At 48.9% G+C, this 26,810-nt stretch overlaps 2 protein-coding genes across 39 annotated transcripts in view; both read right to left on the bottom strand.

Moving 5' to 3' along the window:
• The window catches only part of NEB (nebulin), a 100,086-nt gene extending 99,779 nt beyond the window's left edge, over positions 1-307 (bottom strand). For 36 of the 38 annotated variants that reach the window (XM_063161506.1, XM_063161516.1, XM_063161527.1 and 33 more), the window contains exon 1: positions 179-307. The gene's annotated coding sequence lies outside the window, so the exon portion shown is untranslated. The remainder of the gene's footprint in view (positions 1-178) is intronic. The other 2 variants (XM_063161543.1, XM_063161507.1) reach the window with 2 other exon arrangements.
• A 15,324-nt stretch (positions 308-15,631) lies between these two features.
• On the bottom strand, positions 15,632-25,869 carry ARL5A (ADP ribosylation factor like GTPase 5A). Its single transcript, XM_063161500.1, has 6 exons — positions 25,766-25,869; positions 23,946-24,006; positions 21,673-21,820; positions 20,578-20,661; positions 18,274-18,425; positions 15,632-17,618 (listed from the first exon to the last, which is right to left on the bottom strand). The coding sequence occupies exons 1-6, from the start codon at positions 25,809-25,811 to the stop codon at positions 17,570-17,572; spliced, it is 540 nt and encodes a 179-aa protein (XP_063017570.1). The 5' UTR covers positions 25,812-25,869; the 3' UTR covers positions 15,632-17,569.
• Positions 25,870-26,810: the final 941 nt, after the last annotated feature.

The following is a 26,810-nucleotide window of genomic DNA, read 5'->3' as shown; positions in this document are numbered from 1 at the left end:
TCCAAACCCCATTCCAGGTCTTTTTCTCCTCCTCCAACCCACAGCCAGTTACTCAGACAGAAAACCTGACTTCCATGGGCCAAACACAACAAGTATTCCCAAAAAACTACAGGATGGGGAAACAGCTCAAGATCCTCTTGTAAGGAAAAGAAGTGAAATGCATTTAAAATGTCCTTACCAGCGACATCCAGTAAATATCCTTTGGAGCAAAGGCTCTCCAGTCTTCCCTCCTGAGCAGCACTGGGTGAGAGCGAGGGGCTTTGGTGGCTCCTGGTGACGTGCGTGGCCCACGCAGCCAATCTGGCTCCAGCCCGCTCGAGTTTCAGCCCTAAATATACCCGGTGACCCCGAGGGAGGGCACCTGTTGTCAGCTGCAGCATCAGGGACAGCAAGCTGGGCACCTCCGTGCTCCTCAGGAAACACAGAACACACCAGAGCTGGGCTGGAGCTCGGTGAGGTGCAGCCCAGGCAAACCCAAGGGACTGTTCCAATGGAATGAAACGTAATTAGCAGAGTTGATAATAGCATTGAATTTCAGTTGATGAAGGCAATTTCATTCCTGTGATGTGCCTGAATAAATATCATCCAAATTCAAGGATCTCTGAGCTTGAGGAGTCCACACTGCAAACCAAACTTTAGTCAAAACACATCTTTAATTTCACCCCATAAGGACGCCTGAAGTGCTTTTTCACCTTGATGCAAATGTTTTTTATCACTTATGAAATGTTTTCTAGCTGATCACACAGACCCAGGAACAGTGAAAAGCAACAGTTTGCAGGGAAGGAACCCAACAAAGAGCCAGCATCCCTGGTGAAGGAAGTCCAAGAAGAGTTGATAAACAGATGAAGTGACAGGGGAGCAACCCTGGTATTTTGGGAGGTCAGGAATGCTGTGATGTATGGAGCAGAAGCAGGGTGATGATAACAGACGTGATTTCTTAGGGGATGACTCGGCTGACAAATAGAGTTGACTTTGGTTCTTCAAGGAGGTGCATTCAAAAGCCAACATCAACAATGATCCCTTTCCATGTGCTAGATCACATTATTCAGTAAATGGTTCTCAGGAGCCCTTGAGAGACATCGTTTTCTTTAACTCTTTCCAGAAGTTCATATTTATATCCAGATGAAATATCATATCTCATTCACTTCTGCCAAGTATTTTAGACTCTGCCCAGAGCTGCAGACCCCTCCCTGTCTCCTTTGGCCAAGCCATTTTCAATTACTCTGCATTTTGCTTTACTAGGCAGCCCTTCCCCTTTTAATCTGATTTCTGTTCATTTAACTTTCTTAACCTCTTTTGAAATTGTCTAGAAATTAGCACAGCGTGTTGTTGGAGCCTCTGGAGAGCACCCTCAGCGTAACCTGCTGCTCTCTGCTCCTGATCCTCCGTGTGTGCACTCCAGAAATAACTCACAGGCCCCTTCTCCTCCCAAGAGCTGCTTCTCAATGGACTGGATGGCAAACATAACATCTTCATCATCAATAACAAACCTTAATGGAGTGAGGGGCCAGCTTTCCTTGTCGAACATGTAATTCATTATTGTCATTCCTGCTCAATCCTGGAAGTTCCTGAAAAGAATTTCTCCCTCAGTGGTCCTGTGCAAGCCCTGTGTTACTGGAGCACACCTTCAGATTTTACACTGCTGTTTGACATCTTGCTCAGAAAGACCCTAAACAAGGCTGAAATTGCATGCAGGACAGCAGCACCACTTTTTCTGCCACTGAAATGCAGCTGTCTTTAGCATGGCACATCTTCAGCAGCACAGCTCAGGGCTGGAGAAAAGCATGGAAGAACCCATGGAAATTACAGAAGGAGTCTAAGAACAAAAGAATTATTGGTGAAATTAAAAGTTAGGCTGAATGTAGGATTTTTTTTCTGCCATCAGAGCAGGAAGAGGGGAGGAGGGTGCCCTTGGGTCGCTTGAGAAAATATTTCAGTTCCTGCATTTTGTGGCTTTGCTCCTTCAGTTCCAAATCCCAAGGAACAGCTGTGAGAACACTGTGGCCATTGTGTGGGCAAGGAGAATCCCAGGATCCCTGAGGCTGGAAAAGCCCTCCCAGCCCACAGAGTCCCAGCTGTGCCCAATGCCCACCTTGCCACCAGCCCAGAGCTCTGAGTGACACATCCAGGAATTCCTGGGACACCTCCAGGGATGGGCACTGCAAACCTCCCTGTTCCTAACATGTATGAGGTAAAGGGAATACCAATGGTTAATATTTTGATATTCCTCTTTTCTTTTGAATTGTTTTGTTGTGAAAATTTATGTCTGACTCTGATTTCTGCTGGAATAGTCACAAAACCATAGAATCACTAATGCTGGAAAAGACCTCCAAGATCATCAAGTCCAGCTTTTGACTTGGTTATGGAAATACTTGACTTTCTGGGGGACACATATTTCAAAAGCATTCACTGAGCCCTAGATGGGGCCTGGCAGCTCTGCCCCAGGTTAACACCTCAGGCCAGATTTACCCACGGCGCATAAATGAGCACGTGCTCAGCCCTTCTGAGCTACAGAATGCAAACTGCAAAACTACTTGGGCAGAAAAAAGGTTGTTTTGCATTTCAATCACAAAGATTTAAAGCAAAAATATTTTCTTTACTTAACATATTTAAATATTGAGTTCAGTCAGTCCTGCTTATCCAACAGGAGCCACTCAGGGCATGATGGATCAATGTCCTGACATCCCAGGTGCTATATTTAACCTCCTGACATACCTGGGCTTAACAAGCACTGTATCATTGGAAAAGGACAAATTTAAATACATATTTATGCCACTGTGTCTATTTTTAACCTACCACCAGTGAGTTCCTTCTCATTCTTTTCACCATTCCCCACAGCAAGGCTCCTCTACCCCAACACCTTTTGGTTTAATGCATGGAAATACTGTGGAGAGCACTTTTACAAAAAAAAAAGAAAAAAAAACCCAACAAATTAAGGGTTTGGTTGGACAAATGCAAAGGATTGTCTCCAAATTAAATACACATCTATTTCTCCAACCCCTCCATTTTTACAGCTGGCCAATCCTTTTTCTTCTGCATGAAACCAGGCTGGGAGCACAGGCCTTGTCAGATATTGGCTCTTGCCTTACAAACAAAATGGTTTCTAGGAAAGAATACATATTCTAACAAGAATTCCACCTTTACTTCAGAGCTGCTCATCCTGTTTCTCAGAGTATTAATAGAAAGCATTAGATCATACCAAATAATATTCTTGAGGGCAGTGAATCAAGGTGCTGTGAGTATCTTCTCAGTGTCTTGTCTTCAGGTTTATTTTTTGATGCTGATGGGCTGCTGTGACTCAGAAAGACTTGGCTGGAAGAGGGGGAATAAAGGAATATTGTTATGATTGATATGGAACCAAAATTCATTTAATGCTTCCCAACATTCCTGGACAGAGAAGGAACTGTGGCCTCACCCATCCCATTGTTTGGATATAGGCCCAACTTTTTAGTGTTGAAAGTATCCCACCAGAATGTTTCAAAGACTGAATCAAAAGATGATTTAAAGTGGGGAAAAATACAAATAAACTCAAACTTAAAAGAAGAAGAACAAGGTGCCAAATATTGGTTTACTTTTTTCATGGTAAGATTTGATATAGCAAAGAGAAATGACATGAACAAATGCTCCTCCAGCTGGTTGTAGAAACATAAAAATTAGGTTAATATTTAAACCCCCAGCACTGAGGATATAAAACCAGAGTGTAAAAGATCCTGTGTATCGACACAAGATATTCACTGGGGCCATTGGCACAAGGAGAGTTCTCCTCACATGACAGCATCTGTCACAGCCTCCCCTGTTCTTTACTTGGGGCCTTTGAGAATCCGAAAAGAAAATATTTATCCACAAGATGATGTCAAACAGCCCAATTTATCTCCCCTGCTAATGTTCCCAAGACAGCCACAGGGCCTTAGACACGGGTGCTCATCAGAAAGAAGATACAGCAAAGGCAAAGGTCCTCAGGAATTCACAGCCAGCTCTGATTGTATTGATCAGATTTCCTGGTGAGAGAAACTGAGATTCAGCACCCAACTCAACATATTCAGGTTTTGGAATATTAATATCAGTTCCTATAAACTAGGAAAGGAAGGTGAGGTTCTTCTCGAGCCTTTTGTTCTTCCTGCTGTTTCTAAGGCAAATAAACTTTTGTATTTTTAGAACAGAGGTACAAATATCAGCTGTAAATGCCAGTGAAAAGCCCTGATTGGCAGCCAGAGTTTCAGCTCTTACCCTGCCTCCCACACTTGTCCTTTGGACAAGTCTCTGCCTCACTACCCTTCAATAAAATAACACAGCTCTTTTATCTTTTAAAGAAAAACTTTTTCATTATTAGCACCGTTTTGCAAATCATTACAGAACCACAGTGAGAGTTGTTACTGCATAAGCAGATTGATGTGTTTAGAGCTGTCCCATCCATGGGGTGTCAAGGCCAGGTTGGATGGGGCTGGGAGCAGCCTGGTTTGCTGCTCTGATGGTGCTTTCCCCTCCCCAGGGTGGGTCATTGATGAGGAAATACAATTCCTTCCTGGAGTATTCCTCCTTGGAAGAAATCCCTTCTGGGAGCTCCCCTCAGGTGCCCGCACACGGCTGTGCCACCCCAGCCCCGAGTGCTGCTGCCGTGAGGGCACATCCCAGTTTTCTCACTCAGTGCCAGCCTCAGATTTCAAACCCACCGGTTTCCATCTCCTGCCTCCTTCCCCTGGCTCCTCACTGAACTCCCTGCACTGAATTTAGAGCAGAGTTGGTGTTTCTCACAGAACCAAGCTGAAACAATTTATGGAGAACCATAACCCACGCCAGGTTCATTTCTATCCCAGATAAATCTTCATAAGTCTTCACATTTCTACCAAAGCAGGAAGGTTTCACATGGGGTTCTACAGCCCTGCCAACTTTCCACATCACCAACAAAGGGGTGGATTAACACAGAGGCATTTCCTGCTGTAAATCCTCTGGGTGGAAAGACAGGGCTGAGCACTCCCTTTGAAACCATGGGCAGAGCATCACCTTCATCCTGCAATCCCCTCTGCTGCTTTTGCAGTTCAGCATTGCCCTGATGCTGCTGGCAGATGTTCATGCCCTGTGTGAGAACAGAGGGAAGAAATCCAGTATTTACTCCCCAGGCCTCCATGCCTTTTAGAACAGACTGAACACAAAGGTGTGATTGAGGTAAAATTGTGACTGAGTCCCTTGCACCTTTTTTCTCCTTGGGCAAAAGAAGGAAAAGTGTTACTATCCCCCTTGCCCATTCCAAGGGTTTTCCAACTAGTGCAGGGTTCCTTTGTGGAGTTCCCAGTGAAAAGGCCTCACAGCATCTGACTCCCCCACACTGCAGAGCAGCTCCCACAGCTGTGGAAAATCAAACGTGCCATTCATGGGCTGTGACAGGAATTGTCCCCACATCACAGAAGCTGCTGCAAGAGAAGGTCAAGACTTAGATCAAAGCTCAATGAATCTACTCAAGAAGTCCCAGAATAACCAAATCTTCCCACTGACAGACAACCCATGCACCTTGAGTCTCCTCAGTCTGCAGGATGCTGAAGCAGAGCTCACATGTCCAATGTCACAGCCTTTAGCAAACTGCAACCCATGTCTGAGACTTATTTTTAAAATATTCTCTCTCACTGTGCTTATTTAAAAGGGACATATTTCTGTGAAAGGTTCAAACACCTCTGACTGTAAAACGAGGGGGAAAAGCAATGTGCTTCACATTCCTGGGGTGGTATCTCATACCCTGAAATACAACCTGCAGCAGTCCATAAAATATTAAGACTGCTCGCTGGCCGTGGCCAGGAATACTCTGCAGCAGCAGCTCCCAGGGGCAGAATGCTCTGTGAAAGGTCACTCACACAGCACTGAGGTCACCAGTACAACAGCCACCAGGAGTAATTCTTCTCTGCACTATTATTAACAGCACTGAGCAGCCACCAGGAATCTGCTGGGCTCCCACTGCCCTGCAGCAGCTCCAGACAATACAACCCAGGAAATACAACTTTGTTACTGCACCAATAAAGGGACATTTAATGTCAGTAAGGAATGATAACATCACAAATTACCTCCCCTCACTCACTTGGCACTGGGCCATGCTCTCCTAGGGGACATCTCCTCAGTGGGGCACCCTGCAGGAGCTCCTGAGCCAGCAGAGACTTCTGCAAACTGAGCTGACCCCACTGACACCCCAGCAGTGACATGAACGGGGATCTCACCTGGAAAACTCACACAGGACAGCTGGAGCCAGGCTGGGAGAGCTGGGAATGTTCCCTGGAGCAGGGAAGGCTCCAGGCAGAGCTCAGAGCCCCTGGCAGGGCCTGAAGGGGCTCCAGGAGAGCTGAGAGGGACTGGGGACAAGGGATGGAGGGACAGGAGCCAGGGAATGGCTCCCAGTGCCAGAGGGCAGGGATGGATGGGACACTGGGATATTGGGAATTCCTGGCTGGGCTGGGATTGCCAGAGCAGCTGGGGCTGCCCCTGGATCCCTGGCAGTGCCCAAGGCCAGGCTGGAGCACCCTGGGACAGTGGGAGGTGTCCCTGCCTGTGGATGTTGGAGCTGGGAATCTTTAGGTCCCTGTGGACCATTCTGTGGTTCCATGGTTCTGAGATGAGCCCCAGACCCTTGCTAAGCAAAGCTGTGGAATTGAATTGTGCTGCTGCCCTCCCCCTGGCAGCAGAAAGGTTGGAGGTGCCCCCGCCCTGCCCATGCCACACCTCTGTCCCTCCCCAGTGCCACACACAGCTGCTCACCTTGGTCTCCCTCACCTGTCCAAAGGGATCCAGGCTTCTTAATGCACTTTTTCTCTGCGGTGAGGGGTCAGGGGGGAGAAACCTTTATTCATGGAATAGTTTTCATTTCCAAGGGTCTGGCAGACTTTCAGCTCTTTGAAAGCCATTCGTGATGACTTCATGGGGCTTTTTATAAAGTGAGATAATGGCAGTGGAGGGACAGAAGCAGCTGCACAATTCCCTGGCTGGGGCAGGGGTGGCCCAAGCACCACAGCCTCAGCAAATCCATCATCCCATGGGTGCCAGGAGCGAGATGCTCATGGACAGGCTGGTCCCCAGGGCAGGAGCCCACTCACCTTCCACGTGGGAATGCCTTGTGACACCTCTCCAGCATATCCCCTGTGTCTGCTCATCGGGGCTGCTGAAGGTTTAATGCAATATTTCCCTTCACAGCCTGAAAATTCAGTGTTCATCTAACACAGGTTACACCATGTTGAGCCTTTTCAGCGCTGGAGATTCCCTGGCAAGAATAGCTTTGCTGAAAAGCACAATAAAGATTAAAACACAATCTAACTCTTGCAGAAGTGTTGTCAATCCACAGATTTCTGAGCCACAAACATGGAACAAATATTTTTGTGTACTGAAATTTTTTGGCTGTGACACTGCAAATCAAGTAAATAATTTTCAGGTTTGAATGGAGTTGTTCCTACAATGACACAATTTTCCTGCTGTTGACAGCCAGTAAAACAATATGTGCAAAAACAAAAAACAACCCATCCCTTCACCGTGGAGAAATACCAGAAAACACAAAAATGTCACATTTACAGAAGGAGGATTTTTTTAAAAAGCAGAAACAGGATAGACTACGGCAAGACTAAAGCTGGATTGTCCCAGGCACAGCAGGAGCCCAGTGAAACAGCACCAAATTGCTGTGACTGTCTGTGATAGAAGCTCATCCTGAGAGATAAAAACGAACTTCAGGGGTTTACTGGTCTGTGAAACAGCTCGTTAAATCCGGGCTCAGAGGTGGCTGGGGTTTAGCAGCACGTTCAGCTGATGGGGCAGAGGAAGGATGGACGATGCTCACAAAACCACCAGGGGAGAGCTGGACAGGGATAACCCCACAGCAGGGCAGCAGCAGGATGGGTCAGGCTGGAGACTGGGGAGAATTCCTTCATTGGAATTCCTGTCCAGCTCAGGCAGTGGTGGAGTCCCCATCCCTGGAGGGATTTCACAGCCCTGTGGATGTGGCACTGGGGACATGGGGCAGAGTGGCCTGGGGATGGTTGGACTCCATGATCTTGGAAGGTTTTCCCAACCCAGTGATTCTGTGATTCCTTGCTCCACATTTCCCTTGTGTGACAGCAGTTCTGTGACAATTAATTCCCCAAGCCCCACCCAAGTGATTTGGTACTGCAGGGAAGGAGGGGGCAGGGGATTTCTTTTGGAGGCTGCACTGGCCTAAAGAATTTCATTCCTTTGGATAAAGCACAACAAAACTCTTCCTTTGAAGTTTTGCTATAAAAAGGAGGATCCTGCCCCCGTCTGGCCTCCCTGGAAGGGAACAGCTGGAGCAAGAAATCCCAGATTCACAGAGCTGCAAATCCTGCTTTGGAAGGGACTCACAGGGATCACCCAATCCAGCTCCTGCCCTGCACAGGACAGCCCCAGGAATCCTTCCCAGCGTCTCTGGGGAGTGCTGGATGGGAACACTGAGTGCCCAGCCACCCTCTGAGCTCAGAAACAAACAGTAACTCCAGTTTGGGGTGTCCCAGCCACTCTCTGAGCTCAGAAACAAACAGTAACTCCAGCTTGAGGTGTCCCAGCCACCCTCTGAGCTCAGAAACAAACAGTAACTCCAGTTTGGGGTGTCCCAGCCACCCTCTGAGCTCAGAAACAAACAGTAACTCCAGCTTGGGGTGTCCCAGCCACCCTCTGAGCTCAGAAACAAACAGTAACTCCAGCTTGAGGTGTCCCAGCCACCCTCTGAGCTCAGAAACAAACAGTAACTCCAGTTTGGGGTGTCCCAGCCACCCTCTGAGCTCAGAAACAAACAGTAACTCCAGTTTGGGGTGTCCCAGCCACCCTCTGAGCTCAGAAACAAACAGTAACTCCAGCTTGAGGTGTCCCAGCCACCCTCTGAGCTCAGAAACAAACAGTAACTCCAGTTTGGGGTGTCCCAGCCACCCTCTGAGCTCAGAAACAAACAGTAACTCCAGTTTGGGGTGTCCCAGCCACTCTCTGAGCTCAGAAACAAACAGTAACTCCAGTTTGGGGTGTCCCAGCCACTCTCTGAGCTCAGAAACAAACAGTAACTCCAGCTTGGGGTGTCCCAGCCACCCTCTGAGCTCAGAACAAACAGTAACTCCAGTTTGGGGTGTCCCAGCCACCCTCTGAGCTCAGAACAGACAGTAACTCCAGCTTGGGGTGCAGGTGGGTGGCAGGGAAGTGGAGATCATTAGAACCCTCCTGGGGCAGCTCCAGCCCTGCCATCGCTTGTTTGGGGTGCAGGTGGGTCCCACTGTGGGAACACCCACCCTGCCATCTGCCAGGGCGTGCCAAGGGAGCACAGTGCCCTCAGCAAAGCTGTGCCCACCCCCAGGAAACACAACAAGGATGGTTTAACTCCCTTTGCCTCCCTAAATCCCTGCCACCCCTCAGGCTCCCTGTCACTGCCAGGCAGAGACCCCTTCTGGCAAAGTGACCCAGCCTCAGAGCTGGGTCATCCTTCTCTTGTTTACAGAGAAGCAGAAATAAGGTTCCATTTTAAATCTCTGAAGCCCAGATATCCCCCAAACCCTTCCCCTTGTCCCTGCTCCAGCCACCCTGTCATTCCTTCACTGGGCTCAGCCTGGAACAGGGCTGCTGCTGCTCCTAGCAGGAAAACCCTGCAAAAATGGCATTTTCCCACCTTATCTCAGTTAAAAGAGACCTCACTTACCAATATGCACAATTCATGCATTACCCCAGCATTCTCTTGGAAACACCAGGAATGAATGGTCTCAGCACATGGTGGGAAAATTGTTGTGCCTGGATTCAGGCTGCCCCTGCCCACAGGATGGCAAAGAGGGGCTGCCCTCCCTGTCCCCAGGGAACAGCCCACGCTGCTGAGCTCTGTCAGCACTGCAGGATTTTATCCTGGAGAAAAGGAAGCTCGGGGGGAACCTTATTTTTATCTACAACTTACCTGAAAGGAGGGTGCAGCCAGGTGGGGCTCAGCACCTGCTCCCAGGGAATGAGAGGGAACAGCATCAAAACAGCCAGGGAAGGGTTAAACTGGGTATTAGGGAAAACTTCCTCCTGAAAGGGTTGTGCCCATCCCTGCAGGACAATGCAGACTTTGGGATTTCTCAGGAAGATTTGCACATCAAGGAAAATCCAGGATTTCCTCCTTTCATCCCCTAAACCTTTGCAGCACCTTGGGCATCCCAGGCACGGTGGATCTCCAAGAAATTCCCTGGCCAGCTCCACAGAGACACTTTGGTTTATTTGTTGCTCACACAGCTCTGATTTCCCCCATTAACCCAGGTTTCAAAGCCAAACACACAAAAATGACACAACATCCGTGAGCATCCCACAGCACGAGGCCCTCCCTCAGAACTCTTCAACATTTACACTAAATCTTTATTTCTGTACAAAAATTTAGACCATTTTCATTTCATTTCCTTCATTTCCCAAGGAAATTTGCATGACCTTTTTGCATGACCCCACAAGTTGCCTACATATATATACACACATATATTTGAAACAGAAAAAAACCCTTCCAGTTCTGAAGAATGAAGGTAAAACCCATCAGAACTGAAAAATTAATGACAAGAATTAAACTGTATTTATTGTCAGTATTGTTGACTATTCTGTAGCTTTACATGTAGTTCATCCCCATATTATAATAAAAACATTCAGAATAACTCAATACAGACTGTGCAACAAGAGAGGAGCGACACAACCTGTAATTTAAAAAGTGGTAATAGCATCAAGAAAATATTAATTATTAAATTAATTTAAAAGTATTATTAAAAAATAACAATGAAGGAGAAGTCAGCAGTCATAACTTTTTTATACACTCAAAAAAAAGAGCCAAAAAGTAACAGTTTCTGTTCAAAAGCCTATTCACAGTTCCATACATCAGGCACAAAGGCCCAAGGAATGCACAGTTGGGCTAAACCAGACAAAAATAAAGTGTGAGAACGGTGGCTTCTCTTTCAATCACCTAATATTCAACTGGATTCCAAGAAAACTAAAAGCAGTTTTCAGAAGTTCTATCAAAGTCAAGGAACGATGGAGTTAAGAGGGACAGGCAGGAAAGGACCTGGCTTTAAGGCAGCTCAGCATTCCTTCACTGCCACAGCAACGTCCCAGGAGAACCACGGAATCCCAGACTGGTTTGGGTTGGAAGGGGCCCTAAAGATCATTTAATTCCAGCTCCCTGCCGTGGCAGGGACAGCTCCCGCTGCCCCGGGTGCTCCCAGTGTCCAGCCTGGCCCGGGGCACTGCAGGGATCCAGGGCAGCCCCAGCCCCTCTGGGCAGGCAGAGCAGCAGCTCCAGGGAGGGACTGCAGAGCCCAGCCTGTCCCAAAGGAAACAGCTCCAAGCCCAGGATAAGGAATGTGCAAAGGCATTTTGACATCTCCTGCACCATCCCAACAGGGGGGGTTTGCTGCAATTCCTCATTCCCCAGAACTCCGAGAACTCCGTGCATTATTTACAGGGAGGTCATGCCATGGGATCACCCCATGGATGCAACTGGAAAGGATCTAAGGGGATCATTCCATGGGATCATTCCATGGATGCAGCTGGAAGGGACCCAAGGAGGTCATTCCATGGGATCATTCCATGGGATCATTCCATGGGATCATTCCATGGGATCACCCATGGATGCAGCTGGAAAGGATCTAAGGGGATCATTCCATGGGAACACCCCACAGATACAGCTGGAAAGGATCCAAAGAGCTCATTCCATGGGGTCACCCATGGATGCAGCTGGAAGGGACCCAAAGAGGTCATTCCATGAGGTCATTCCACAGGATCACCCCATGGATGCAGCTGCTGCAGCTGGAAGGGGCCCAAGGAGCCCCAAATGCCCACCCAGGGCTGGTGGGGCTGCAGAGCTGTTCAGGAGCTCCCTTTACAAACCCAGGGGTCACCAAGGCTGGAAAAGCCCTCCAAGGTCACCAAGTCCAACCTGTGCCCAACCCCCCCCGGCACCCAGCCCTGAGCACTGAGTGCCACATCCAGCCCACAGACACAAATCTGGGAATTTGATCTCCCAACTCAGCTTTGGCTCCATCTCTTTTGCTTTTTGAGAAGTTTCCTGCAGCCCCCAGCGCTCACAGGTACCTGTGTGGGATATGTGGGTATGGAAGAGGGGCACATCCCTGGGATTCAGCATTTCTGACAGGAGAACAACATTTCACACTCATTTTAATTCCCATTCTTGACACCAACCAGCACAGACTTATCACCAAACTTGCCCCAAACAAACCGTCTCCATCACAGGCTGGGCAGAACAGCACATTTCACCCCCAAAACACCTAAACAGCCCCAAAAAGCAGATCAGAAATCATGTATTTGCTTGAAAACTTTCACTGCAACTCCCACACACAAAGTTTAATGCAAACAGGCACATTTTTACACGTGTTTTCAACTTAAAATCATAAATACTGGTAGGTCTTAAAGAATTAGCAATTGACATCATCTATAAATGCATAAATATGATGGTACAGAGCTCCCCAGCCCAAATCTGTATTTGCTCCACTTCAACAAGAATTAAGAGAATGGAATGAGTTCCCTTCAGCTGCATGAAAAACAGAGTCTGAAAGTGGAAAAGGGGAAAAAATTCAAGGAATGCTCTGATCAAATTTCAGGGGGGGGAAAAAAAAGTTGCTTAATAGAATCCTGGGTTACCTTTACTCTAATAAACAGCTCTATGAAATGTTTGGGCTAAATGACTTTAATACCCATGCGTGAGTGCAGCCCCAGGGGTGCTCCAGCTGGGAGCTGCCAGCCCTCCCGAGGCTCGGGATTGATGTGAAGCCATCACTTTATACATTGTGAACTCATCATTTTGTACATTGTGAACTCATCACTTTGTACATTCTGAACTCATCACTTTATACGTTCTGAACTCATCACTTTATACGTTCTGAACTCATCACTTTATACGTTCTGAACTCATAATTTTATACGTTCTGAACTGACTTTCCCTGCAGCCCCAGCGTTGGCCACGGCCTGGCTGCGTTTCCTGGGGAAGATGACACAGTCTGCAGAGGGAGAGGCACGAAGGAGATGAGAGGAAAGCCGACCCTGCTGTGGGCACACGGGGCTGTTCCTGCCCTCTGGAAGCACAGCCAGGACACAGCAGCACCTGCCTGGAGCATCTCTGGCCATAAACCTGCCCCGAGCCCAGCCCTGCGCCCTGAGGCAGCCCCGAGAGTGCTGGAACAGGCAGGGACACGCAGGGACACAGTGACACCGGGGCTGTCCCCGTTCCCGCTCACACACCCCCATCCCACAGCCTGAGCTGGTTGGTTTTTTACCCTCTCCACAGAACCCAGCTTTTCTTGGCCCCCTCCCCAGTCAGACAAGGAGAGCACGGAGCTGAAGATGTCCAAGGAAGGATTCCCAGCCTCCCAGGCAAAGCAGCATTTTCTGCTTCATCCGGTCTGAGTTTTGCACATTTACAAATAGGAAAAGCTTAAAAACCCCGCCCAGCTCTGTCCTTACCCAAAGTCTGGCTTAAAAGGCTCAGGGTGGTCAAGTGCCTCCACTGTGGATAAAGCTACAATAGAAAAATTCACTGGTAAGGCAAGGAGAGAATTCCTGCTCATGATTCTCACACATGAAATAAAAAGCTACAGAGGCAATCCCTTATAATTCATTATTTTTGGCCATTGAATTCACCACTACAATATATTCAAGTCAATCTGGATTTATAACCAGGCCACATCTGCATTATCCACATCTGGATTATCACATTTTCCTCCCTCAGTGCCACTCCTGGTGCCGCGGGATCAGCCCTGCCCTGCCCAGCACATTCATCTCAATTAGCTGAAAATTCCTTTTCAGACCTAATTAATCTGACAGTGACAAACTTCAGTGTTCCACCAGGCAGCACGGAAGGAAGCACAGCCACCAGGAGCTTCCCAAAGCCAAGGATTCCTGGATTGAGTTATTTAAACAGTCCCTCAACAGGAATGCCAGCCAACCACCCTGACACAAGGACAAATTCAGTATTTCCTGTCCCCAACTCAGTGATGCCTGATAAATGGAAAAGTGCTTGGAATGGCAGGGATAGGAGAACTGGAACAAATTTATCACAAATCCTGTTAAAACTTGGGTGTGGGGAGGGAAAAACGGGAAAAACCCACTCACTTCCACACACTGGGAGGCTTTCATAGATCTGTATCTCTGTTCTAAGGGAATGGGAAATAAAGCTGATTATGGAATTAGATTTAGGCACTTGAGCTGCAGAGATGTGGAAGGTGCTGGTCAGGTGCATTTACCATCCCACACCTACACAGTGCTCAGCACAGCAGCTGCTCAGCCTCCCAAAAAGAAGAGATATTAAAAAATGAAGCTGTTCACATTCCCCAAGTTTATTTTCTACCTCTCCTCACAATTAAAGACATGTATAATTCCCAGATGCCAGAAGCAGCATATCCAGAGATGATTTACCAAACTGATGATCTTCTGAACCAAAAGAAATATCAGATTATTGAAATATGACCTTTTCCTTTTTTTTGCTACTAAAACGCCATTTTGCAGCATTACTTCAATAACCATTTTTAAGGCCTCTCCCTTTTGCTAAGAATGAATTTCACGGAGAACAAAGGCAAAGCTCGAGCTGCAGCTGGAAGCCACGGCAGCAGAACCCCGAGGGTGGAACAGCAGCATCACACAGCAGGTCCCAGCCAGGGGAGGAACCCTGCCCAGCAATCCCCAGCGGGAGCAGCACTGGGGCAAAGCTCCCTGCACTGGGCTGGGAGAAAAACGGGAATTCCCCTGCGGGGAAAAGAAAAAAGCTGCCAACAAGGAGCACTTACACACAACACAAAGGGCTTGAGAGATCAGAAGTTTGGCTGCTCCTCTCAGTGAGTAAATTTAGAACGTTTCTGAGCTCACACACGTGCACTTCAAAGCACCATCACAGCAAATATTCCAGGTGAGAGTCTGGAAATGATCACACAGGCTGGAATTGATCACAGACACCACTCCAGGTGAGTCTGGAACTGATCACAGCAAATATTCCAGGTGAGTCTGGAATTGATGACAGAGTCTGGAATTGATCACAGCAACCACTCCAGGTAAATCTGGAATTGTCACCTCTGCTGACTATCCCCACAGACTGAACATCAGCAATGACACCCCAAAAGCCCTGGACAACACCACACTGTGTCAGGAAACATCAGCCACCACTGAATTCTGGCTACATTTGCCCTGAAGAACACAGAATACAGAGAGCTCACAGTGACCCAGGAGATGTCTGCAGCCAGGCTAACACTGGGCTGTTCACTGACCAACACCCAGAACAATTGAATGTTGGCATGTTAAACCCCTGAGGGCACAGAAACCCTGTGTGACAGCCAGCCCTGAGGGGTGCAGGCACTCCCCGGCCCTGCTGTGGCCACTGGGGAAACCAAGACAAGGTGAACCTCAGAGGCCACAGCAAGGGAAGTGGCACGGGGAGGGACAGAGGAAAACCAACCTAAGGGCTGTGTAAACACAGAGTATCTGCTTGCAACACAACCCACACCTGCAGCATCTGACAGAGCCCCTGCAAATGCACAGGCAAGCAGCAGAAAGCCAGCACTGCTCCAGCACCAACAGCAGCAGCTCCTTCTCTCACCAACCAGCCCCCAGCTCACCCACCCTGCGTGGATTCAGCCCAGGGAAGACATAAGACTCAAAAACCAAACACTTGGGTTTAGAAGCAAGTCTGCTTTTTCTTTTTTTAGACTAGAAAATGTACAATTCCGTTTCATATGCAAGTGTGCACAGAGCTCGTTGCTTGTAGATACTGTCAGAGAAACTGAGAGAGTCTTTGCATTAAATTGTTAATTCTTCAAACATTGATACATTTTGCAATACACCAGTTAAATACCAAGATCTATGTGCATGCACTAGAGATATATGCATGTACACCTTAATGTTTAACAAAGACAGCAGATCCCCCAGCCAGGGAGCGTTGGAGATACCAAAAATAGATTAAAAAGTTAAATTCTTTACCTGCCTTTGTTAAATACAGACTTAGAGATTGCCTCCCCTCCTTTCCCCAGGATTCCCATGCTCCCAGGGAGGCAGGTGGGCAGCAAGGCAGGAGCTGACCAGATTATCCCAGAACCAAAGAGAAGCACCTTAAAAAGTTCAAACTAAGCTTTAAAATGTCTTTAAACACCTTTTCCATCCTTACCAGGCACGGAGCTGAGAAAGGGAAGAACACTTTAAACACAGTTTTGTTTCATTTTGCTGAACTCCCAATGCATCTCCCACAGAAGAGCCTGACATTTCCAGCCATCCCATTGCCTCCCCAGCTGCCTGGGTCCTCTAAAGTGGGAACTGTGACCCCTTTCTGCCTGGGACAGCCCTCCCAGCAGGAGCTGCAGCAGGGAGAGGTGATCCTAGTGTTCTCACACTGCCTGGGGACCATGCAAGGGGGCTCTGCTCTCAAGAGTTCTGCCCTGGAACTCGTGTGGGTCACCTGGAGCTTTTCAAGTAGTGTCACCTGCTTTGTCCCTATCCAGTCCCCTCCACTGCATATTGATACATCTGCACATTTTAGTATCTGCACATTTTATGTAGCAAAAAGAGTTTTTCCTCTGAAAAACACTTCATTAGAGTCTGACTTGTACGATTCCAGTGACACTTTCAAACATACTTTTGTGCCTCTTCTTTGGTTAAGAAAAAGAAAAGATACTTTTCCCTTTTTGACAGCCAAAGGTATTTCTGCCAGACCTGAATCAACCAGCACAGCAGAGAAGGAAAGCAGTGGACAGGACCTGCAGCATCACCCAATCCAATGATGACGACAATGAAAAAGGAAAACCCATTTCATCTGCAACTCTTTGGCAAATTTGTTCTGTTTGCCAACCCTGGAATATGAAGCTCAAACTGTGTGCCTCAATCCATTCCAGCCTCCTCCCCAATCCAAGAATCATGTGGAAAAACAAGCAATGGGCTAAGAGAGAGTTTGTTGACCAGGTGTGATTGACGTTACAGCCGCACGGACACAGGGACGGGCGACACGGGGACGTGGCCGTGCCACAGATTAGCACTACTGCCAACATACTGATTTACACTGGGCTGAGCAGATTGCAATGAACCTAGGACTGAGGTATAAATATACACAAATATGTACAGTACACATACAGCAAAAGAGTTCTGCCTTTGTAACGTCGGCCGCCTCAGAAACGCTGGAGAGTCGATCCCTGCGCCGGTGATTCGCTCGCTGATTTCCTGGGACAATGAACCAGCACCTCCCACCGGAGAGGGCCACAACGGGACCAGAAAACTCTGCATTAAAAGCTCCTTCCCCTCTCTCCATCCTCGCCAGGCCCCAGGCCGGGCTGTTCCGAGGGGCAGCTTGGAAAGAAGGTTGGTCACAGCTCTGAGCGCGTCCTCGAGGAGCCCGACCCAACCTGGAGCCCCGAGAGCTCCTGTGCTCTGTGCCTGCTCCCAGCTCCTGTCCGTGTGTCTGTCTGTGTCTGTGTGTCTGTCTGTCTGTGTGTATGTGTGTGTGTGTGTGCAGCTATGCAGAAAATACAGTTGCCATCAGTTCAGTATAAATACATCCACCCCACCAATCTGCCACTGGAACAGCTCTGCTGCAGCAATGTCTGTGCAAAGAGGTCATTAAAAATCATCTGATCTTCAGGCGGGACATCATCCACTCCAGTCCTTGGCACAGCCTGGGGACACAGGAGACAACAGTTAGGGGATGCTGGCACTTCTCAGGATAACTCCAAAGGTAACTGCACACCAACAATTTAAACTCTTCCCAAGAACTCTCAATCGTTTCTGGAAACTCCTCACTCTCTGCATGGCACTTGCTCAATCTTATTACATCATCCAAGGCCGGAGAATTCAGATCCCAGATCTTCAAGACATTAAGTTCTCCCTAATTAGGATTATTCTTAATAAACCACATTTCAGTTTGCCCCCACCTCATCCCACCCTCATTAAACCGAACTCATATCAAGTCTTATTGCTGTGAGGTGCCACTGTGGGTTTGATGTAGATTTGGTGTTCTGAGCCCAAAAATCTTCTAAGTGTCAAGATTATGAAGCCATGATGCCCTGGCACAGGTGCCCAGAGCAGCTGTGGCTGCCCCTGGATCCCTGGAATGTCCCAGGCCAAGCTGGACAGGGCTTGGAGCAAGCTGGGACAGTGGGAGGTGTCCCTGCCATGCCAGGGCTGGGATGATTTTAAGGTCCTTTCCAACCCAAACCATTCTGGGATTCTGGGATTATGGACAGGGCAGGAATGTGTGTTAAACCCAAACACCACGATACAACCCCCAGAATAATTCCAGCTTCCCCTCCTGAGGACACAAATCCCTCTTACCCCTCTCCAGTGAGAGCACAGCAGGCCTGAATGTGCCACTGGTGATCCTTAATTGAAGTCAGCTTCAGGAACTGGGAGATCTCAGCTACTGTCATGCACTCCTTCACATCCTGCTTGTTAGCAAAGATCAGCAGCCCTGCTTTCTTCAAGTCCTGGGGAGAAAGGAGAGGGTCATGAGAGAGCAGAGCAGCCCCAGGAGGCAGAGGAGGGGACGCCAGAGCCCCAGCCAACAGTGCTCCAGAGCAAAGTGCTGCAGGCTGGCAGGAGCTGCAGGAAATGCCCTGATCCAGCTCAGCAAACAGCCAATTCTTGCCATGGATGAGGGGTAAAAATCTCAGCACAACGTTGTGCTGTGCTCCATGAGGTCAGAGCCCTGTGCACCCCTGTGCCTGAGTGTCACAGACATGTTTTATGGAAAATCCTTTCCTTAGGATTGTTCCTCCTGAGAAGCTGGGAGGCCTCAGGAACAAAATGCAAGCAATGGTTATCTGCTGCTGTGGGATGCAACAGGTGCATCTGGGATTGGGCTCATGTGGTTGTTTCTAATTAATGGCCAATCACAGTCAGCTGGCTCAGACAGAGAGTCCAAGCCACAATACTTTGTTATCATTGCTTCCTATTCTATTCTTAGCCAGCCTTCTGATGAAATCCTTTCTTCTATTCTTTTAGTATAGTTTTAATGTAATATATATCATAAAACAATAAATCAGCCTTCTAAAACATGGAGCCAAAGCCTTATCTGTTCCCTCATCCTGGGACCCCTGCACCACCACATCTGAGCAGCACTGGCAATCTGGCACAGTGACTCCAGGGATGAGCTTATTTCACCTCAAATTGCCTGGGATTACATGAAGGCTTGGGAATATTATTGAAAATCTTTCCTTTGGAAAGCAAAAAGGTGTTCCCAGAAGCCAGGCCAGCTCAAGCACTGAGCTGCCTATCAGGCACACTCCTGTTTGCAAGCAGCCAAATTAATTCCCTAATAATCAACTGCTCCAGAAAATAGCTGGAACTGAGCTGGACAACTAATTCTGCCTTAACAGCAATGGAACTGGCTAGGAGAAAAAAAAAGGTTTTCAAGGAGCAAAGAAAAGCGATTTAAAATCAATATTTGACTTTCATTGCTCTCTCCCCCAACGTCACAGGCACGTCTGGAGAGGGAGCCTGGGAACATCCTGCGGGACACAAAGGGCACATTCACTGCTCCCAAATCGGCTCCACTCTGCCCGAATTCCAGACCTTCCCTGCGGCAAAATCAGCTCGTTAGCAACTTCATCTTCCTTGAGAGAGCAGCAAACAGAAGATGCAGGTTTTTGCAACAGCCTGAGGAGCCCAGCTCTGAAATCCCAATCCTGGGCAGCAGCACCAAACCCCCTGTGCCACATTTAACATCCCACAGCCTGAGCTGCTCTATTAGAATTTACTTCATTAAAAACAACTTAAATTAAACATCCAAAACTAAAAAACAAAAACAAAACCAACAAAGAACCCAAACAAAACCAAAATAAAACAAAACAAAACCCACAAAAAAATTAAAACTTCAAAGATCCTCAGTAAAGCCCTTGTTTTTCCTCAAAGGAAATCCATAGGAGGCTGTGCCCTTCCTGCATGCTCCCAAACCGTGGCTATAGGTTAAATACAGATGGAATATTTTAGGCTATAATTCCATCATTTTTATGTATATTTTTTTATCCTGACACTTAAATTTGGAAGCTCGGTGTCAGCTCACACACCCTGATCCAGTTTGCATTCAGGTCATGCCACAGAGGCTGCCTGGCTTGTACATCAGCCCAGCTCAGGTTTAGAGCTGAGCCAGGGCTCAGATTTAAGGAGGGTCTGTACAATTTAGGAATTCCCACTCTGGAATTCCAGATACCCCCAGAGCAGTGGCTGCTGCAGCCACGGGCTGGAGTCCCTTCAGTTTCAGAGCTGGGGGCTCTAACACACACTGTAAAGGCTCTAAAACCTCAGGCAACCATGAAGATATCAAAATAATTATTAACTTATAGCAGGATTTTTTTATTTTTATTATTATTATTTAAAGTCTCTAATTCAGATATTAGCATGGATTGAAGTACAAAACCCACAGATGTCCCTGACAGGTCCCAGCTGCTGTTGCACTGGAGCACTGTGATAGGCTACTCCTGTAATTCAGTATTAATTAACAGCTTTGCTGGGAGTGTCACAGAACACAGTGCAGCAGGGACCAGGCAGTTCAGGGTGTAAATCTGCTTCCCTTGGTGCGTATCAGCCAGATCATTAAAATAAATATTAAAACAAATACGAAAGACACGGTGCACTCACCTCGTGTGCTAACATTTTATACAGCTCTTCTTTAGTCACAGAAATTCTCTCTCTGTCTGTGCTGTCCACCACAACTATCACAAACTGCAAAAAGGGAGATTATTAGGCAGAGAAACTCCTGCTGTTCCCACTCCCAGCCCATTATCCAGCTGGATTATCAGACCCCATCCCTGTTCCCAAACCTCCCTCCAGCCCCAGTAATCCCACAGTTATTCACTCTTGTGCTGTGCTTTGGGGACAAGGCAGCTCTGACACAACTTTTCACTTTCTGTTCTCCATTTTTCAGTGAAAAATTCATATTGAAAGCAAGAAAATTCTCTGTAATCCCAGATCTGGTTTTGTTCTCTGCTTGGTGTAGCTGAGGCATCACAGAGATCCCTCAAATCATTTGTTGCAGTTTTTTAAAACAAAATTAATAATTTTTCTTTGTCTAGGTCAAGAACCAACATGCAAACAGATATCTGCATGGGATTTAAAAAGTCCTGAAGCTCCAAACTCCAAGAACACCCTCCCAGCTTCATTTAGGCTGGAAAAGAACTTTAAGGAATCCCAGCACCTCATGGGGACGAACTGGAGAACAAAGGTAATCATTGTGATAATTGTATTTAACCGTACAAAATGTCATTTGTATAATATAAATATTTAAATATAAATCAAATATTTAAATATTTGTATTATTTATATTATTTATATTATTTATGAATATAAGAAATATGTTGTTTGATAGCTTGATTTTAAGCATTATTTTTATGAAGTTGTGTGGTTGATAAAATTTATATACATATATATATTTATTTTTTTTTAATATACACACGTGTGTGTGTACTGCAACCGCACCTCTTAAGAGTTCTGAAAACTCATTGAAGCTGGTGATGACAGGAGCTTGTGAGGCAGAGCTGCCAAGGTTTTGGAGGGAACTTTGGGGCTGCCAGGCAGGTTTTGGAGCACCCACTGCAGGGAGAGTGAGCGTGCACGTGGCAAGGGGGATTGTGCCATTCCCAGACACAGCAAGGGGGATGAGCATTCCCAGAGAGGTGAGAGCACACGGCCAGCCCCACAGGACAGGAAAGGCAGGGGCAGGGGCAGGGCTGTCACCTCGGTGTTGGTGTAGTAGGTGTTCCAGGAGGAGCGCAGGGACTCCTGCCCCCCGATGTCCCACATCAGGAAGCGCGTGTTGTTCACCACGATCTCCTCCACGTTGCTGCCGATGGTGGGAGAGGTGTGAACCACCTCGTTCATGGAGCTGCACAGGGAACAGGGACAGCACAGTCACCCAGAGGCACCCCTGCAGCTGCAGCCCAGGGACAGAACCTCAGCAACACTCCCTGGGCAGCCGAGGCAAGGGGTGGTGGTGAAAGGGGCAGAAATGTAAATAAAAACAGCAATGAAAAGGACTCAGTGAACTATGGAATAATCAAATTATAGAGCTGAGAGAGCACTTGTGAACAAAATGTGTTATAATTAATTAAACCACGGAGCTGAGAGCATTTTTGCTTCAGAAGCTTTTGGGAGCACTCAGCTCTTCTTTCTCCAGGCCCATTTTGGCTGACATGGGACAGAGCAGTTGTTTTGCTTCAAGAATGTGGTTAAGCCACAAGATTTCCAAGGTTTCAGAAAAACAACAGCTCATCCTCCAGCTCCACCAGAAGCACTTCACCCACTCCATCCCTCTCTCCTTCCAGGGCAAGCCACTAAAACCAGACTCTCTTCACAATGCTTCTGTCCTTACTTCCTCCTCTTCTCCCCTCAGCACAGCCCGTACACAACTTTCTGGAGACAAATGCAGCCATTAAACATTTCAAATGTACTGTTTAGTGATACTGAGTGTGACTTTGTCACTAAGAACACCAGTTTCATATCAAATAACCAAATGTGTGCTCTGGATTCTCCAAAAGTTCAGACTATTTAAACTCTACTGTAACAGGCAAAAAAAATTAACAGTAGCTCCAAGGCAAACCATGTGTTCAAAAGAACTTAATTATTTTTTCTTCTGATCATCTTGATATAGCTTTTCATTTTGTATGAACCTTTTTGAAGTTCCAGCAGAGCTTTTAGTTACAGTGACAGCAATTTGAGACTTGTAATGGTGCTGGGATATTTCCTGAAGAGGATACAGAGAGCCAAGGAGATAAAGGGATGGTGCAGCGCTCTGACAAACAATCCCAGCTACCCTGGGCCAGTGCAAGGAGAGCTGAGTGTGAGAATGGGAGACAAGGAAGTGTCTGCAAGAGGAAAAATGGGATCTGCAAAGATGGGGCAGGGTTAAGGAGGAGTAAGGCAGGAGAATAAGGGAGCTGGGAAAGTCCTGTGGAGTCAGAGTGGGTACAAAGAAAAAGGAGACAGACAGAGATCTGTATGAGAGGGAAAAGAAAGCACTGAAACTGCAGAAATAAGGGGAAGAACAGCGAGACATTTGTGGAGGAAGTGGATTAAAAACCACCAAGGATGGCCCTCAGCTGCAGCAGTTTCCAGACTTAAGAAATACCCTTCACTCTGTTTGTGCTTTTGAACATCTCTCACTCCCTCTATAAATCACCATCACCTTCACCTTTCACTCTCCCTGCAGTGTGGCAGGGCACCACCAGCAGCCAGAAATGTCTGGGGAAAGGCAGAGCAGGTTGGGATGTGACAAACCCCAACCATTCCACAAAGCCAACTTTACATGTGGGCTTGGAGCAGCACGGCCACATCATTTATCAGGAATGATTTCTGACTCAGGAACACTCCCCTGTGCCACACACTGCACGTGGGAAAGGCCAATCTGTCCCCAGCACAAACAGACCTTGAGCTGCTTCTGAGCCTGTGGACAGATTGGTGTCCTCTATCAAACTGCAGCTGGGAACTGAGATATGAAACTCATTTGAGCTCCATGTAAACCAGGAGCAAGGTTAATGCAGAGCAAACACAAATCAATGCTGCCGTGGAAGGCAGAAGGTGCACGACAGCACGGGGGTGTTGTCCTGGGCTTGTGCTGGTCCAGCCTTCCTCCTTCATGCCATGCCACAAACAAACTGATCTCAGCGCTGGGGACACAAGTCAGGGCAGGCAGAGGTGCTCTGCCACTCACAGAGTGATCTGTGTGCCGTTCGAGTCCCTGCCGTGGATCAGTTTTGCAACAGCGTCCCGCGGCCAGCACTCACTCCAATCACATTTTATGGGGCTGGCAGAGAGCCAGGGCTGTGACACCGAGGGTGCTGGGAGTGCATGGTGACAGCAGGTGATGTATCCAAACCCCCTGAACAAACCCTCATTCATCCAGCAGAGCCCTTCCCAACCCCAGGCACCCTGGGGCACCTGGAAAGCTCAGAGTGAGGCGCCCAGGGCCACGGGGCACACCTGGAAATGCCCCCTATGCAGGTGCTACTTACAATTGGTACAGAATGGTCGTTTTCCCTGCATTGTCCAGGCCCACAATGATCACCTTGTGCTCTGCAATGAAAACAGCGCTGGTAAGTCACAGCTGTGGGGCTGGATCACAGTCAGTGCCACGTTTGCCTCTGGTTTCCTGAGCCAACAGTGCCCAGCTCCAGGTGCCGTGGCCAGGTGTGTTTGTGGGCCAGCCCAGGAAGTTTGTGTGGGCAGGGAACAGGGACTGGCAGCTCTCCCCCTCCACAGAACCGTTCCTGAGAGATCTCAGAAGGATGTTTTCCATCCCTGACTGCCAGGGTCACGCTGGGATCATCTCCCAAGCTCCTGCAGGCTTGTGCAGCCTGTGCCACACTGCACCCCCCAGCCACAACAGCTCTCAACTCCACTGTGAACTTCTCAGCTCTCAACTCCACCTTCCCTTCACCCAGGCAATCTCCTGATGCCTCTGCAAAGAACAGGTGAAACCCAACCAGGCTGGGGTGATCCCCGTGCCCCCAACATTCCACAGGACACATTCACCCAGCCTGGCCTTGGACAAGTCACCAGGTGCTCCACACCCCACCTCGGACATTGTGGAGCTCAATGTCCCATCAATTCCCCATCAATTCCTGCTTCCCTTCAGCACCTGCTCTCCTGTGTATCACAGAAGTGGCTGGGAACTCTACAACTGGTGGTGTCAAGCACATCAAAACGGATGATTCCCAGTTTGGGAGAGCACAGCCAGCTCTCAGCTCTCTTACACAACTTTCCCTTGCACAACCAAGCAGGAGCAGTCAAGTAAAAGCTTGGTGAGAAGGGGGTTTCTCCCCTCCTTCCCTGTGTTCCTCAAGGGCAACAAAAAGCATTAAAAACATGCCCAAGCTTCAGACACTGAGATCAATCCCTGCCAGCAAACTGATTTATCCCACAGGAGAGGGAGGGGACAGGGGTCAGGTAAGTGGGGCCATCTGGGGTTTGATTTTACCAATATTGTGTGGTTTTGCAGAGTTGTCTTTCATGCCCTCCAATACAAATTCCAACTTTAATAACTTTGCACAACTGCACAATATTGTAAAAGTGTCTGCTTACCTGACCCCACATAACTAGGAACTTTTGTTTCAGGTGGGATGCTGCCAGCATAGTGGAGGTTAGGAAATCAGTTGGAACAGAAGCTCTGAGGTGGGGCTGGACGCTACAAGACAAAAATATTTTGCTGTATTTGCACTACACGGTAACGGGGACATAACTGGGACATTCAACCAGCAGGTGTGAGAGTACTGAGCTTCACTCTAAATCAAATCCCAAGGACTTCAGGAACATGGAAAGAGCATCGGGAGGTGTTTTGTAGTTGAAGTTACAACTCTCGTGAACACCTTGCTGTAAGGAGACAGGTGTTAAAAATCCCAGAACCCCAGCATGGTTTGGGTTGGAAGAGAAATCAAGGATTATCCAGGGCCATCTCTCTGCCATGGGCAGGGACACCTTCCATGTCCCAGGCTGCTCCAAGCCCTGTCCAACCTGGCCTGGGACACTTGCAGGGATCCAGGGGCAGCCACAACCGAAGCTATAAATAACATTTACTCCGTGAACGAGCCACTTATCCAGCACTGCCACTTAAACCCGCACTCTGCCGACAGCAGGACGAACCCACCCGCCGCGCCACGGCTGTGCTCCTCTGAGGAGCACACATTAATAATTGAACAGGCGGCTGTCAGGAAATGAGCACTCCAGTAATTGAAAGAAGGTGGAAAAAAAAAAGGTTAAAGCCCCCGACTTCCAGGAGCCCGTGCGGCCGCCCCGGAGCGGCTGTGGGTCCCTCCCGGATCCCCCCGGGCCTCACCCTGGTGGTTGAAGAGCCTCCATATCCTGGTGAAGAGGATCCCCATCCTCGGCCGGGCGCTCCGGGCCTCGCCGGCCGGGGCTCTGCGGGGCCGCGGGCGCTCAGGGCCCGGCGCAGCGCCCCGAGTGCCGGCTGGGGCCGCGCCGGGGCCGCTGCCGCTCGGACATCGCCGCGGGGTCGGGACGGGGCTCGGGACGGGGCTCGGCAGCAGCAGCGGGGCGGCAGCGGCGGCGGAGGCGGCACCGGGAGCGGAGCAGCGCCCGCGGCCGCCTCACGGACGGGCCGGGCCGGGCCGGGCCGGGCGCGCTGCGCTGACGCGCGGGGGCGGCACCGCGGCCGCCATTACACGGCACCGCCTCAGCGCGACCGGCGGAGCGGGGCCACAGCGCCGGGCTCCGTCAGACCCGCTGCGCTCGGTGCCAGAGCGCCGCGCTCCGCACACCCACTGCCCGCTGTGCCACAGCGCCGGGCTCCGTCAGACCCGCTGCCCGCTATGCCACAGCGCCGGGCTCCGCTCACCCACTGCCCGCTGTGCCAGAGCGCCGGGCTCCGTCAGACCCGCTGCCCTGGGTGCCACAGCGCCGGGCTCCGCACACCCACTGCCCGCTGTGCCACAGCGCCCGGCTCCGCTCACCCACTGCCCGCTGTGCCTCTGCAGGACCCACAGCCCATCCCGGCCCTGCCACGGGCACCTCCCGCTTCACAGCTGATCCCGCCGCCCTCACAGCCAGGAATTTCTCTTCGGTACCGCATCGAAATCACCCCGTCCCTTCAGGTTTAAGCCGTTCCTCTGTGTGCTCCACCTCCGTGCCTGGTCCCCAGTCCGTCCCCAGCTCTCCTGGAGCCCCTTCAGGCCCTGCCAGGGGCTCTGAGCTCTGTCTGGAGCCTTCCCTAATCCAGGAGAACATTCCCAGCTCTCCCAGCCTGGCTGCAGTTTATGAAGAGCCCACATTCACTTTGCCCCACTAAAACTTGGTGCTCTGCGGAAAACTCGGGAATAACGTGGGTGAAGCTGCTCCCCAGTAGCTGGGGGTGAGTTTGCATG

The sequence above is a fragment of the Melospiza melodia genome, chromosome 8 (genome assembly GCF_035770615.1).
Source record: "Melospiza melodia melodia isolate bMelMel2 chromosome 8, bMelMel2.pri, whole genome shotgun sequence".
Classification (NCBI taxonomy): Eukaryota; Metazoa; Chordata; class Aves; order Passeriformes; family Passerellidae; genus Melospiza; species Melospiza melodia.
This window is presented reverse-complemented; position numbering and strand designations above follow the sequence as displayed.

Coding starts and splice junctions, on each gene's coding strand:
- ARL5A (XM_063161500.1), bottom strand. CDS start 25,811: ATGGGGATCCTCTTCACCAGGATATGGAGGCTCTTCAACCACCAGG. Junction 20,662..21,672: donor CCTACTACACCAACACCGAG/GTGACAGCCCTG, acceptor CCCTTTTTGCAG/TTTGTGATAGTTGTGGTGGA. Junction 18,426..20,577: donor ATAAAATGTTAGCACACGAG/GTGAGTGCACCG, acceptor CTTTCTCCCCAG/GACTTGAAGAAAGCAGGGCT.